The 14,891-nt window shown below is 39.2% G+C and overlaps 2 protein-coding genes across 4 annotated transcripts in view; one reads left to right on the top strand and one right to left on the bottom strand.

Moving 5' to 3' along the window:
• si:zfos-943e10.1 (GRAM domain-containing protein 2B) overlaps positions 1-10,802 on the top strand; it is an 18,015-nt gene extending 7,213 nt beyond the window's left edge. The window contains exons 1-13 of one of the 3 annotated variants that reach the window (XM_042222748.1): positions 19-640; positions 3,993-4,166; positions 5,401-5,464; positions 5,581-5,653; positions 5,748-5,851; positions 5,957-6,055; positions 6,251-6,322; positions 6,556-6,624; positions 6,765-6,864; positions 7,127-7,216; positions 7,395-7,494; positions 7,883-7,990; positions 8,656-10,802. In XM_042222748.1, coding sequence (XP_042078682.1) covers positions 570-640; positions 3,993-4,166; positions 5,401-5,464; positions 5,581-5,653; positions 5,748-5,851; positions 5,957-6,055; positions 6,251-6,322; positions 6,556-6,624; positions 6,765-6,864; positions 7,127-7,216; positions 7,395-7,494; positions 7,883-7,990; positions 8,656-8,674 — 1,143 coding nt within the window. In that variant the 5' untranslated portion in view covers positions 19-569 and the 3' untranslated portion in view covers positions 8,675-10,802. The other 2 variants (XM_005920900.2, XM_005920899.3) reach the window with 2 other exon arrangements.
• An 810-nt stretch (positions 10,803-11,612) lies between these two features.
• On the bottom strand, positions 11,613-14,548 carry lim2.2 (lens intrinsic membrane protein 2.2). The gene is made up of 5 exons (XM_005920905.2): positions 14,427-14,548; positions 13,243-13,465; positions 12,583-12,723; positions 12,122-12,256; positions 11,613-11,766 (listed from the first exon to the last, which is right to left on the bottom strand). The coding sequence occupies exons 2-5, from the start codon at positions 13,418-13,420 to the stop codon at positions 11,696-11,698; spliced, it is 525 nt and encodes a 174-aa protein (XP_005920967.1). The 5' UTR covers positions 13,421-13,465; positions 14,427-14,548; the 3' UTR covers positions 11,613-11,695.
• Positions 14,549-14,891: the final 343 nt, after the last annotated feature.

Raw genomic sequence — 14,891 nt, 5'->3', positions numbered from 1 at the left:
CCTTACATTGATGGCCCTGTTCACATCATCTACAAAGGCTGGGTTGGCTATTGTCATGCGTGCATGTCATATTGTCGGCTGCTTCTGAAGTCACGGCCCCATTGTTATTGAGAACAGGCTATTGAATTTTGTTGTTTGCCTATGCAAACTAAGAATAACCCGGCACTGTTTCCCTCGGCCTCCACATTTTTATCAACTACCTCCCACTGTTACTTGTTTCCCTGACAACGCATACTAAAGCTGCATTAGAAAGGAGAGAGCTTGGGAGGAGATTTGGGGGTTTGAAATCAAATGACCTTTTTTTTTTTTTTTTTTTAACTTTACTGTGTTCATTCTGCTGTTTCCCATCTACTGACCTGCTGCGTGTTTCTGGATCTGGTGTTTTTGTCTTCATGCTGAACTAGCACACGCGCTTTAAGCCATTAAAAAGACCTTTAGTCCCTGGCTTCTGATTTGGCTCCTAACTCACCTAGGTCCAAGTTCAAAAGGTATTACCATTGTTATAGTCGCCTGTCTTGGCCAAAGGTTTCAGGGACTGTTGAAGACTAGAAGGGAGAATTTCGTTGGTCATGGAAAGACCAAAAGTCTTGTTGAACCAGCCGGGTCCTGTGGATTCTCATTGCTCGGAAGATGTGAAAAGGTAAGACGAACAATCGAGTCTGCTTACTGATCTCAGCCAGTCATCTTCAGACTGTCAGGTAAAGCAGAACTTGCTCTAGCCAAACGCAACTTTCTTTTAGTGTCAAATTGCAGAGATCTTTGTCATACTCTATATTATTTTTTTGATGATCCACTTTCCCGAAGCAGTTTTTAACTTTGTTTTGTCAGTGGATTCAGATTTGTTAGCTAGTAACCACTGAGACCTCTAATGTTGGCTCTTTGTCTGGTTAAAGATGGGAGAAGAGGAAAAAATGCAGATAAAGAAAGATATCTGTTGGCAATCTTTGTTCTATGCTGAGGTATATCACATTTCTCTTTGTACAGAATCTTTTCTTTCAGATATTGTACTCTACAATGAGTTCTAATGAATAACATACCTCCATAACTTTATCTAAAAAAGCAGATTTAAGAAAGTCTTTGGCAGTGATATATTACGAGTGATACTTAAACTAGACTAAAAAGTTGTAATTTGTTACTTGAACAAGAAAGTAGGTCAGATGTCAGCACCTTAGTCTAATTAATTCAACACATATGCATAACTCAACACCACCGCCTTTGAAATTTAGAAATGCCTCTGTTGCAGCCTGTGCAGGACATGGGTGTTTCATCATTTCTTCCCCACATTGCTCATTTCATTACTTTTTTTTTAAAAAAATTTTTTTTTTAATAAACACTGGGTGCTCACTCACTAGCCTTGATTGCTTTGGCCTTGGCGTTTTTATACACCATTGAGCAAGTTTCTTCTACTGAGGCCTCATTGATAATCTTGAGATAAAACTTCTGGCACGCAAACATGAATTATTTTTATTTTTAGATGATTATTTTTTAATTGCTCTCTTAATTTGCCAGCACATTGACGTTATCAGTGTTTTTGGAAGATATGTTAACAAACTAATGCAAAGGCTTGACAATGAAAATATCACAGAGGAGTTTAATTTTCAGATAGGCTGCACTGTTGAAATGTACGGGTGTTTGTGGCTTCCTGACTTAGAGGAAACGGCTTTAACCTTAATGGTTTTGCTTAGCTCTAAATAGAGGAAGTAGGTAAGAATGTCAAACAAGCTAGTAGTATTTCAATCATGCCTATATTGCTTTGCTGCTTTAATGTCTGCCAAGTAGGAAAGGGTCAGGTGAGCATATTTGAATACCCGACCAGCAGTTCAGGCCCGATTCTGAAATTGTTGTGACAGCATACACCCTTCTTCAAGTGTAACAGCCACATTAACTTACTTGCCCACAGTTTCCAAATCTTTGGTAAATGTTTTAAAGAGGTTTTTATATAGTTTTAAATATGCAATAAAAATAAGTTTCTAGAGTAAAGTTTGTGCAACTACAATTGACTGAAAATGGGTTTTACATCAATGATTAAAAACTGGACATTCACATAGATGCTGAAATGTTATCCACTCTTGCTTGATTGTATTGCATTGCATAACAGAGCGGAATACTTTCCAAATAACAGGGCAGGTAACTGCAGTTGCATTCATGTTCTTTGTTTCTTCACGTTTGCCCTACTAAAAGGTCATGCTGAAAAGAAATCATTACAGCACAGAAATGGCTGATGCTGTTAGAGAAGCCAGCATATTATACTGTTGGTACAGTTGGGTGATTTCCTTACTTTTAACAGAAAATGTAAACTTTTGTTATTTGGTTTGTTTTTTTCCTCTGTGGTTAGATTCACTGACTGAAGGGGGAGATTGATAATGCACCACTTTCTAGAAGGGCTAGTGTTTTCACTTCACAAGAATTTCACCTTCACTGTCATACACATGGCTGTTAATTATTGGCTGATCTTTTTCCTTGTCGGATTTCGAGTTTGATGCTTTTGATCTGTGGATTTGTTTCATTTCACATCAGAGGGGTGTGTGTGTGTGTGTGTGTGTGTGTGTGTGTGTGTGTACGAGAAAGAGGAGGGACTGTGTGTGCTCTTGCCTGTATTTGTTTTGTTCTGGGGGTGTGGTTGGGTTTGACGTCACATGCTACGGAGTGTCACACCATTCTCATATAGAAACAGCTTCCTCTTTGCTAGCACATTCATACAGCAAGTGAGCAACAGGGTGGTTTTTTTGTTTTCTTTTTTCCCCTGTAGAAGGATGTGGTAAAGAGGCCTTATGTACAACAACTTAACTGGAACTACATGCATAATGTCAAGAGGATTTTAAAGATTTTTCTGGGAGGGGGGAGTCTTAATATTTGTTTAGTTCTTGGTTACCTTTTCTGCCTTGAGGCCTGTACGCAGGCTTTTTAGAAAAAAGAAACTTTTTTTTTTAAATTATTCATTGTGTTCATTTATTAGGATAGGAAATGCCTACTGTCAGTAGGTATATGACTTTTCGTTCATCAAAGCGATTTAAATTTACCAGGTGAGTGGAAGTTCAAAGTTAATTTGTGTGGTGTTGTTGTCTTTTAACAAGAAATGCAGGTTTTACACTGTCTTATATAATGTGGGCTATGTGTTTTAGGGATTTCAGGATGTTGTAATCATTCCACTGTCTTATCCTGTGAATCTGTTTTGTTAGTTCCTTGTCAAGGACAGGCCATTGTTTCTTACAGAGCATATGGACTATAGAGACACTTGTAATCTTCTTTTTTACAAGACTCTTTATTGAAATGGTATATTTGCAGAGGCATGTCAGGTTGAGAGCATGAACCTACGTCGATCAGATTGTAAAGCAGTCAGGTGCTTCTGGTCAACTGAGCTCTGATGCAATGTTATCAATAAAACCTTTTCTTTGGATTGGGTAGCGGATGCCAGCCCATCAAAGATGGGCATCGTTTGACATAGATGTCAGATACATCTATGCATTACAGATGACTTCAGTGGAAAGGGATAAGTGATTTGGAGTTTTGTTCTTTTTTTGTTTTGTTTTTTTAAAAGAGAGGCTTAAAACACCCAAAGTTGATGTAGAGCAAAAATATGTCATGTTAACATATTGGCAGTGTTTAACTGACCTGTGTTTTGATGGTAGATGTTTGAGTTTTGTTGTTTCCCTGTGCTGTTTTTTTTTTTTTTTTGTTGTTGTTGTTGTTTTTTTTTTAAATGGTTTTCTCATTTGCCATCCTGTGGTAAGATGTTCTGTTTTTTTAAATGGCTGCGGTAGACTGGTGCAACTATTTTTAAATGCATGTTTAGGTGCTATCAGTGGATGCTCGGACTTACTTTTTGTGTCCAACAAAGCAGTCACTCGTATTTGCACTGTGAAAAGTCATCATCTACTTGGAGACTTTCTAAATTGTTTGCATACATGTGAATGTCTTTCTAAAACCTAAAGTGGCTCATTTTGTAATTTTTTTTTTTTTCCTCCCCCTTTCCCCCCCTTAATTTGTTGCAGCTACCCAGTAGAGAGCAGCAGTGGTGGGCTGCCAGCCAAAGTAAGGAAAAGCAGGAGCACCTTAAGCAATGGCAGCATCAAAAAGGTGGACGCGAGGAAAGCTTTGAGTTTAGAGGCGGCCCAGCTCGAGATCCAGCAACAGCACAAAACCCTGACCAGACAAGCACCTGTCAGGTGGGCTTCATGGGGACACAGTTCTAATTACACAAAAGCCAAAAACGTGGATTCTGTGACGGTTAATAACAGCCTGATGCAAATTTTGGAAAGTGACACTCGTTTTGTTATTTTGTCTCTATACACCGCCACGGAGGAGTAGAAGATTGAACTTGAACCTTTAAATTTACTTTACTATTTAAAAATAAATAAATAAATGTCTAATTCTTCTTAATACGGTGGCTTAATGTGTTGAATTAAAACTTTCCCAAAGAGCCACGTTTGTGTGTACTCTGTTATTTAGATCAGTTAAATTTGGTAGAGCAATAAATTGTTTTAATCTCACATTTGTTTTAATAAAGAGATAAACATTTTAAATGGGTGAAAAAATAAAACTCCATAATAAATTAACAGTATTTCACTGCCTGGAGGTGCTTACGGTTACACAGCTGATGTTATGTGGACTCTCTCATTGAGAACACATATCACAAGACCTGACCCCCCTCAGGCATCATGCACACATGACCACACACCCCATGTAGGCTGGTTTCTCACATGATTCAAATGCATGAGCGTGGGGATGAGTTTTATTCCTGATGATTCAGTCTTGATTATTTCTTTTGTCTAGTTATGTGGGCATAGTGAACACTCTGAAGAGATTCAAAGATATTCAAATGCTGATTTGTTTTTTTAATAACCGTATTGGCAGCTTTACCCATTTATAGATAATGCTATAAATAAGCGTTTTAGTAGTTCAGATGGAGTGTTAAATCTCAGTCATTGCCTTACCTCGTAGCTAAAGATTAAAAGAATGTGACAAATTTAAATATGAGTGCTGTGCTTGTGGAAAACATACCATGGGTGCGTGGGAGCAGGTGAAAATATCACTTGTCAACATTTTTAAGGTTGTTGAACAGGTTTCCTAACAAAGTAATTGTTAACGTTTTACATTTAAATAAAGTAATTGTCGTCATTTTTACTTTCTTTCTAACTCCATCACTGCTTCACTGCTATGTAGTGCTGTGTGTGTTTGTGTGTGGCAGTCAAAGACAGGCTGCAATTCAAGAAATATAAACATGGCAGAGAGAGTTTTGCATATTTTTCCTGCTCATTTGACACAGGACCTATCAGGGCAGCTTCACATGAGCCTTGTAATCCAGGAAAAAGTCAGATGATATGGTTCATGCGGGTAAAATGTTGTGTTCATTTCCTTTTTAGTCATGCCTTAATCACTCTTATTTCATGTTCTCCTCAGGGCGCAAACTTTTGACGTCGACAGCAAAGACTCTAAGAAGACCGAGGGCACCGGCTCACAAAGTGTAAGTCCACCTCAACTTTAAAAGCAAACTGATGAGAGAAAAAAAAAAAAAAGAAGCAAACTGATGAAGAAAGTATTTCACTTTAATTAAAAAACAATCCAATTTTATTATTTCAGAGTTTTAAAAAGCACAACAAAACATTTCACAAGTTGTTTCCAGACATTCCTGAGAGTGAAGACTTGATTCATGGTAAGTTTTTAAAAAAATTATTAAATGAAGAATCAAAGTTTTTAAAAAAAGAACAAGCTGCATAAAACTGAACGGTTCTGCTCTCCTCTCCCAGCATACATCTGCGCCCTGCAGAAGGAGGTGCCCTACCATGGTCGGCTATACATCACTGACACGCATGCTTGTTTCTTTTCCTCTGTTTTGCTTAAGGATACTAAGGTATTTATCAGCTCAGACCTCGCCCATCATTCTTTTTAGCTCGTTGTGGGATTCGTCTGACGCAAGTCTGACCTTTTCTTTGTGTGTGTTCGTGTGCCTTTGCAGGTAGTGGTTCCAGTTTCCTGCATTAAAAGAGTGAAAAAGCAGAATACAGCTTTGCTGGTACCCAACGCCTTGTCAATTCGCACCACAGAGGGAGATAAGGTCAGTTTCTCACCTTTATCCTCACACAATCTTTAGTTAACACTTATTGAGCCTACACAGTGTGTGCAGTCAAAGTCAAACGTAAGCTTTGAACTCTGATTTATATGTAATGTAGTCAGTGGCTGGGTGACCTTTTATGTTGGGCAGATGGCTAATGTTCGTTTTGTTTTCTTTATATTCCCTCCCATTGTGCAGTACCTCTTTGTGGCTCTGAGGAATAGAGAGTCGTGTTTTCAGCTGCTGCGTTCAGTCTGTCCTCAGCTAGAGGTGAGTGGCTGAGGTCACAAAAGAAATCTAAATTTCTGCAATGGATCACAATATTGTAAAACTATACCATGTCACTGTTGGCTTCTTGGAAGTCTTGCAACGAATGTGCTTTTCCAGCCATGCTGTTGCATCTACAAGTTTAAATAAACCTTTTCAGAGCGTGCAGAATATAAACTCCATGAATGACAGCTTAATACTTTTTTTGTTTGTTTGTTTTAATGCCTCTGTCTCAGGATGTCAGTGCAAACAGTAGCCCTCTCTTCTCCTCAGCTGAAAACAGCTTTGATAAGAACAAACTTGTGGTGAGTAACTCTTTTCTGCATTTTAAAACCATGATTGTTTCTTTTTGTTTTTTCTCCCCCTCCGGTTTTTTTTTTTTTTTTTTTTTTTTTTTTTTTTTTTTGTACTGATGGTTTTTGTTCTGTGTTCATCTTACTGACAGAACTCCAGCCAGTCCAGTCTGGACGATAGCTTCGACCAATTCAATGGCTCCAAGTCTCAGACTTTACAAGAGGACCGCCCTCTGCATAGACTGCATACAGGTGAAAATTCAGCACCACCTCTAAGCGTTGAGCTGTCTTTTGTTTTTGTTTGTTTTTTTAAATGCATTATTGTTGTTACTTGTTAGTAACTTGTAGCGTTTCTTAAAAGATAACTTGAAAATGCTGCAAGACCTCAGCTGACAGTGCTATGTGTTGATAGCGTTATCTACTCTTCTCCTATCAGACCTTGAACTTTGCACGTTTACCATCTCGATCAGAAACAAGTCTAACTTCCCCCCTCTCTTGCTTCTCCTGCTTACAGAGGCAGTGCCTAATGTAAATGGTTCCTCTCTGAAGAGCCTACATATGCAGCAGAGTGAAAGTTCATCTACAGAAGAGCTGTCTGTGTCAGGTAAGCAACACATGGCCAGTTAACACTAGTTACTGGCATTAGTTTTGCCTATGCTGGTAGGATATGGAATACTGTGCATAAATATCGAAGGCCTGAAATTATAATATCACAACTGCTTGCAACGGACCTTAAAATCTTGGTGTTGTTATTGGTGTTAAATTATTATATTATGTTTTAGGTGGATCATGGGTGTGGAATGTGACTGAAAAAGCCAAGTCCTTGGTGGTTCAGAGAGAGGCCAGCAACCTCAACACTCTGCTCTTCATTTACTTGATTTTGTGAGTAGATCCTTCTCTCCCAGCTGTCTTTATCCTCATGACTTTATCTGAACTTGCATTTCACTCCCAAATTCTCAATTTGAGGGGCGAAAAAGTAAAAAGTGGTTCTAAAGCAGATAATCTTGTAGAATATACCAACAAAAGTAACTTGTCAACTATTTATGTGATTTATTAGTTTGTTAAATGGGACAATTGTTAAGAAACAAAAATTTCAGTCTGTTTTTAATAATATTACATATTTTATAAAAATGCATTAGCTCTAGCATCACTTTGGAATTGGCTATTTAGTCTGTTTTGTTTGAGCAGCTGTTGGTTGAATCTATGGAAAGGTCTGCATTTGATTCTTTGACACCCAGGCAGTGAATCTGACTTATATTATATGTTGTAGGGTGGTGCTGCTGCTGCTGTCTTCGGGCTACATCGGTTTACGTATCGTGGCCCTGGAGGAACAGCTGACGTCCCTGGGCGCTCTGCCTGAATTCAACTTGCAGAGCAGGTAAAATGTCCTTGATTTTTTTTTTTTTTTTTTTTTTAAATCTTGTGTGTTGGCATGTTTGCAGAGAGAAGAGGGCTGCAGCTTGACACAGGAGATGAGAAAGAGAAAAATTTGCATAGTTTTTTCCTGCTCATTTGGCTCCGATCCTGTAGACGAGAGGAAGAAAGGGTGGAAACATGTGTTATAATCTAGGAAAATCTGACTTATCCTGGGCCACTGCCTGTTTAGTCAGATGTTGTAAGTGTCTTTATGTATAGAAATTTATGTGTGATCTTCAGCCAAGCGTTTGCAAAAGTACAGATCATGACTGAAAACCTTAGTACATCAGCTCAGAATAGGTGTTTTATCAGAGGTGATCACTCAGAAGCGCGGTTTCCACTGACTGTTTCTTTTGAGGGGACCAGTGGACCCGAACCCGTATAAAGTAGTTGCATTCAATTACCCTGAAACATGCTGCTGATCTGCTTGAAGGACAATAATGCTCCCATCTTTACATTTATCAATAATTCCAAACTGTTTGCAGAGGGAGTGTTGGGAATTCAGTCATCTACATTTTGATCACGAGTTTGCTCGAAGGAAGACTAAGTTAATATTGCAGCCGAGCAAACAAATGTAATTCCAGGAGTAGGTGTAGCTTAACGCACTGTTTCTCTTTCTTTTCACAGGTACCAACAAGACACATAACAATCAGCAACTTAAGGAGAGATTGGTTGACTCATGATCGGAAGATAATTTCTGCCTCTTCCCAGCAGAACCAGCCAGGGAACTTTAACGTACTCAGACTTTGGTCTCGATGTGGCCTGCACAAAAGAAGAGTGGCCAACATGTGCAATTTCAGACACAACTTGTTGACTTGAAGGGCTATATTTCCTCCAAGTGCAGTAAACACAGCAAAACAAAAGGACATGCTGCGACCCAGTCACATAGAGCCGAGCCAAAAACATGTACACGCACTGCCTGGTTGCAGTGTCTGTTTGAACCAAAGCCAAACGACTCTTAGTGAGGTGCCACATTAGTCAAGTCGATAGGCACGCTTCTGGCAGCAACTGTTCCACATCTGTGAATTTACGTTGTCCTCTTCTTTCTGAGCATGCATTCTTGAACAGGGCTTAAAGCATTAGCCTGCTGTAGTGCCGATGATTGCACCTCACCTCTCTCGACGTAGTGCTATGCATAGCCAAAGATGCACACGTCTTTTGCATGAGTGATGATGGAATGATGTTTTTGTCTGTTATTTAGCCCTCAATCAGCAGTGGTGTCTAAACGCCTTTTAAATCCAGTCACTTTCGGGTACTTCTCTTCAAATGGTTCTTATATTCCGAATCCGCGGTGGGTTGAAATGATGATGGCTAAGATCCAAACTTCAGATCAGCCCGCAGAGGCTCGATACTTTCCTGATGGTCTTGTCCTTTCTCTCTCTCTCTCTTTCTCTCTCTGTCCAAGCAGAAATGATTGCAGTATTACTTGAGTTTGGCAGGATTTAAACCTGTTTAATGATCATTGCTCAGAAGTGATTTTTTTTTTTTTCCCTCCCAGTCTCTACTGGATGAATGCATCAACAATGCACAAAATACACAAGAATATTAGGAAGCTGTATTAGGTAAAGAAATGTTTTTGAGTACAGCTTTTCGCTGACTTTGGTCTTCAAGAGTAGCAATCAAACCTGTCTTTTTGATGTCAACTGCAAACCTCTCTCTATGACAGGCCTGTTGGGGACCAAGGTGGCATTTCTTCAGGTTATTTAAAGTAGCACCAATAACATATTTCTAATGTAGGTGTCTGGGGAAAAACAGGCACTTGACTGATTCTGTGTACTCTTTGTCACCTGAAGAGGATTTTTTTTTTTTTTCTTCTTCTTAAATAACCACACTTGCTGCAAGGTCCGAGATTATCATAAGTAAAACAAGTGGTCCCAAAAAGAAATTTCAATATGCAACGAATTGTTTTGCATGACAAAATGTAATTTCTGTGAGCAGTTTGTTTGTTTTGTCTTTTAAATGGAACTTGATGTTCGTGGGTTCGTGGAAATTGAGTGAAAGAATCGTCTCGAGGGAGCAAGCGCACTTTAAAAACTTGTGGTGTGCCTGTCACAATCCAAGACGCTGTTTGGATTGAGAAGAAATGGCAAAAGTGGTGTTCTGTGGTAACTAAAGGTGCTTAGACCTTATTTTAAACAACAAAAAAGATTTCACTCAGGGGTGGTGGGGCACTACCCACCATGTGGTTTTAGGTTGTCAACTTTTCCGCTCATTTCAAAGTCTTGTTCTCATGGTGGGGTTCACATTCTATCCTCTGTGGTTCCTCCAGTGTTCCTTAAAGGAAGAACACTGTTTCATTGAGTTTGCTCAACTTTACCAATTGATAAAACTGTTTGCTTTCTGGCTGTTGGTTTTTTGTTTGTTTGTTTCCCCCCCCCCTTTTTTTGTACGACCTGTTTAAACTAACAATGCATATCCATCTCAGTGATTTAGCATCACCTTTATGGAAGCTCTCAGGAGAGTCCTTTTGTGATGTTCAGTTAAGGTTACTCTCATAATGCCACATACAGTACTGTCAGTTCTTACACCCCCCCCCCACCTGGGGGCAGCACACACACGCAAGTACTGTCCTCAAAAAGACTCCTTTAATTCAGCGAGGAGGGTAGTAGTTGTGAGGTTTTGCACTATTACAAGTGTTGTAAATAATTTTGTATCATTTGTTAACGCCCTTAATTCTATTATTGTCCCATATTTATTTGCATTCTGTGTAATTCAAAGTAGTCTCTGTGAGATGACTTTGCTATTGTTCAAAATAAATCAAATGTTTCAGTAAATAATATCCTGTGCTCTGTTATATTTTTCCTTTTTTATTTTGATAAATTGGACGTGGTAAACAGATGGAAAACATGAAGTCTGGGAGTGGCAGGTAACTTGGATACTATCCAATCTAAATAACTACACGCCTTTTAAACCCATTTCCAATTCATGCCAGTGTTTGCTGAGAAATTTCTAAACCCACGGCCGCCTCCTTGGGATTTACTAGCACGCACACAGGCATTGAAAATCAGGTATGAGTTGTAACTGGAAGTCATGGGAAAAACACATTCTTCAGTGTTGTATGCAGGAAATTCATGGTTGAGTCTTTAGCGTTTAATGTGCACTAAGACTTACAATAATTATTGTCTCTTGGTATTATCTGATACTGATATAAAGGTATTCCCAGCAGTATCAACAATTAACGCTTACTTTATATGTTGATGACTTGTATCTATATAGTTGGTAAATATTAATAGAGTCAGATGAACAGGCAGAATCAAGACTTAATGAAACCTCATAGATGATTTAAAGCCCGAGTTGCATAACTTAAGGAAGAGACTCCTCTTGAGCAGAGCGCTTGCATACCTCCTGTTTGTGGCATTAGAGCACCATCTAGTGGACAATCCGTCACATAACCTTTAAACGACATTCATTTTAAGAGTTTGACTTTCTGGTTAAATAAAGTGTTAAAAACCAACTGGAATATTATTTTTCAATTGGTTTTAAATCAATAATTCACACAGTCACAGTTTATGTATCTGCATTAAAGTAAAAGCAGTCGTGTACTAGCACGTGGTGTCAAATATGTATTACAGGGAAACCAGAAAGAAAGGAATCTATATTTATTTATTCCATCCTAGGTACTCAAAAGCAGCAACAGTCTGCAAGCGGAGCAGTGCGTTAGTGCTGTTCAGCTCTCCGGGTTATTGGAGGGAGCAGGTTCTGCAGTGGTCCGCTGGTAGGCACAGAGTTGGAACACGCCTAAAAGGAAATGATATGTAGATAAGTATTAAAATACCTTCTTAAAAACGATGGCTCTCAAACAATGAAAACTCATTAGAAGGACAGAGTAGCCATGAGTAATTGTTACTAAGGTAGGAAATGCCAAGAAGCTGCTTAGTCCACCTAAATGTGTCCAGAAAATGCCCTTTTGTCATTTTATCATCAAGTTTGATATTTGACAAAAGCCTCATACTGAGGCTCTGGTTTTATTACTTATTAGAAAAATAGTAAATAATAATAAAATATTTAAAAATAATAATAAAAAAGCATGTTGCCTGTGATTCACTTACATTAAACATGACTCCTAAAATAAGAAAATAAATAAAATTCAAACCTGCTGCAAAGGCCAAAATAATGGCAACCCAGCCTATGATGTAGGACCAGGAAAAGCGCCAGTCCAAGAAGCGTTTGCCAAAGAAGGTAACAGTCACACCAGTGTAAATTGCCAAAGCCAGCAGAGCAAGAAAACCTGAGAACAGAGGAGACAGAAAAAATCCACTGGGTAAAACATGAAGACATATTTCTTTGAGACCTGTATGTTGCCCCCAAAATATGAAAGAAAATCAACACAAGACATTTAGTTAATTAGTTTGCATTCAGGACTTGAATGTATAATTGCTTCTGGAATCTTTTACATGATGGGAAGAGTTCCAAAAATAAAACCCAAGACAGAGGGCTGGCATCAGGCTGCCCCCTATCACCCCCAACTGGTCGTGTGACTGTTGGTGTGATTATTGAGTGTAAATAAAACTGTATTGAAATTTGTATTTTCTGATCTGATTACTCTTGGTTTACCTGACAGGACCAGGGCGATGCCACCTGTGCGCACTCTCCGGTTCTTGGTGCCGTTAGTGAAAGCGCTCAGTCCAAGCACCACGCCAGCAAAACAGCTCAGCACTGCCAGCAGCATGAAGGCCCGTGTGGCATCCCAGAAGGCTGGAAACAAAAAGGTCAGAACCATGTCCACATGCTGAATATACACTTACACATACACTTACATTTGCACTGATTGTGCAGCTCGTGTTGCCTCACCAAGAAGTCACAAAACCTGCCATGAATTTGATTATTTGTGTAAAACACTTAAGAATCATCTGCTTAAAATATTTAACTGTAAATAAGAATTGTAGCCAGTTAACTTTTAGAAAAAGCACACAGTTGCAGTGTAGAGGTAGGTGGACAGTATCGCTAGCAACACTGATATTGATATTTGGTCGATACTAGCATAATATCCTCCAAGTTCAGTATGTAGCCCTTTAAACGTGCTAAACATTATTTTTTGAATAACTGAGGTACTGCAGTCTTTAAGCCTACATATAAACCATGTGCACTTGCTTTAGCTTTCTATGCTGTACTAATTTTTCTACTCACACAAACATAGTCTGCATGAATTCAGATACTTTTGTTACAGTTAAATTTATCAGTTTGTTACAAAAAATCTTGAGGTGGACCACTCACCTACAGTGATGGTGTGGGCGTGGCATTTGTGGTTGATGCAGAATCTCCAAAGCCCCTGATTGGCCGAGCTGCCAGAGTATCGATACTGCATCCAGAAGTCCGTCGCTGTAGAAACTATGAGAAGCACAAGGGCGGCCACGCCGCAGAGGGTGCCTCCTCCTGCTAAAGTATACAGCATTGTGGAGACGCCTGGCAAGAGACTGTCCTCCTAAACATTCAACAGCTGCTCGGGGAAGAGAGGACAGAGTTGGGGAAAATACAGAATTAAGAGTTTGTGCACAACACTTACATATTAATTTCCTGAAAGATCAGCTGCACACAGTCTTTGGATTTGTTTTTTCTCCTGTCGACCCTCGAGGCTTTTAGATGATCACATAAAAATGCACAAAGCTAAGCTCCTCATTAATTACAGAAATCCATTACCAAATCTACATCTAGTAAGACAGCAAAGAGCAAGTCCCTGCCACACATGCACGTGGCTTAGTTCTTATAACTGCAATAAAAGCAATCCAAAACTTGTTGCGAGTCTGAGGAGCTACCTCTTTCTGTTTAAAGCACGTTTTCCTTTTTAAATCTCGAGACATTATCTTGATGCATTTTGATGGAAAAGTTACATTTCGTATCACCACATCAGATAAATGTGCTTTTAATTTAATTCTAGAATTGGATATAGTCAGAAAAACACTTGACTCAAACTGCTGTATGACAAAAAGCTTGCCTAACAGGCAGTTCAGAGCCATTGTTCATCACTAATTCCCCTCCGTGCTCCACAAACTAATCTTCCATCACTGAGTAACTGAACCGTCAGCACTGCTGCTCTGTCAGCCAGCCAGTAAACCAGCAACTTCATGCACCGACTTTTCCCGTACTTCTCGCCAAAAAATTTCCAAACATCCAAAGAAATTTTATACCTAAGTCCCATATATTTCTATTAAGTAACATGAACCAACACTGGGGTCACAGGTCCAGTTTGTAAGCTGTACAGATCCTTTCTCAGTTAAAATAAATAAATATATAAATAAAAATCACCAATCTTGACACCTCATGTCTTCTATATCTTTGTAGGTTTTCCTCTTCAAAAGCAATTTTGTCCTTTTCCCTTTAAGGCCTCAAAGACTCTAATATTTTCCTGGCAAATACACTCAGTTACGTTCTTTTACACTTGTACATTTTTAAACTGATACCTCTGGTTTTGGCTGGTCGCTCTCCAGGTTTGTTGGCTGTGACAGTGCGCGTATCCTTTTTAAGCCCCCGTACCTCTGGCCCTCATTGTCCACTACACAAAAGAGGGAATGATCGAGCGCAGCATGTGAGTGATGCTAAATCCCCCTCTTGCTCTCTTCTCTGCAGTTACCTCCATCCTTTTATCACCCCAGTGCATCTCTAAACTCTTGCACTTGATTTTTCTCTATGTGCTGTATGACTTCCTATCACTTTTTTTCAAACTTTTTCCTAGAAAATACTGGCTCAGACTTGGCAAGCTGTGAAAATTTATAAATTGCTTTTCTGTCAAAGGCCAAAAACTGTATTACTGCCATGTAGCAATGGGAGTATGCTGGGATAGGCAGTAGCAGACTTATGTTGGCAATTGCACAGAGGAAAAGGTGAACCTATGTGCGCCCTGCACTTGCACATAACTATGTTTGCTT

Source organism: Haplochromis burtoni, unplaced genomic scaffold (assembly GCF_018398535.1).
Source record: "Haplochromis burtoni strain Fernald_Lab_line unplaced genomic scaffold, NCSU_Asbu1 Contig_5, whole genome shotgun sequence".
NCBI classification, from domain to species: Eukaryota; Metazoa; Chordata; class Actinopteri; order Cichliformes; family Cichlidae; genus Haplochromis; species Haplochromis burtoni.
The sequence above is the reverse complement of the archived record's forward strand: the minus strand, read 5'-3'. Positions and strand labels throughout refer to the sequence as shown.

Bases quoted from the DNA above. Each gene is read 5' to 3' on its own strand.
- lim2.2 (XM_005920905.2), bottom strand. From the start codon at position 13,420: ATGCTGTATACTTTAGCAGGAGGAGGCACCCTCTGCGGCGTGGCCGCC. The intron at 12,724-13,242 runs GTGAGTGGTCCA...TTTTGTTTCCAG, and splicing joins CGCCCACACCATCACTGTAG to CCTTCTGGGATGCCACACGG. The intron at 12,257-12,582 runs GTAAACCAAGAG...CTCTGTTCTCAG, and splicing joins CATCGCCCTGGTCCTGTCAG to GTTTTCTTGCTCTGCTGGCT.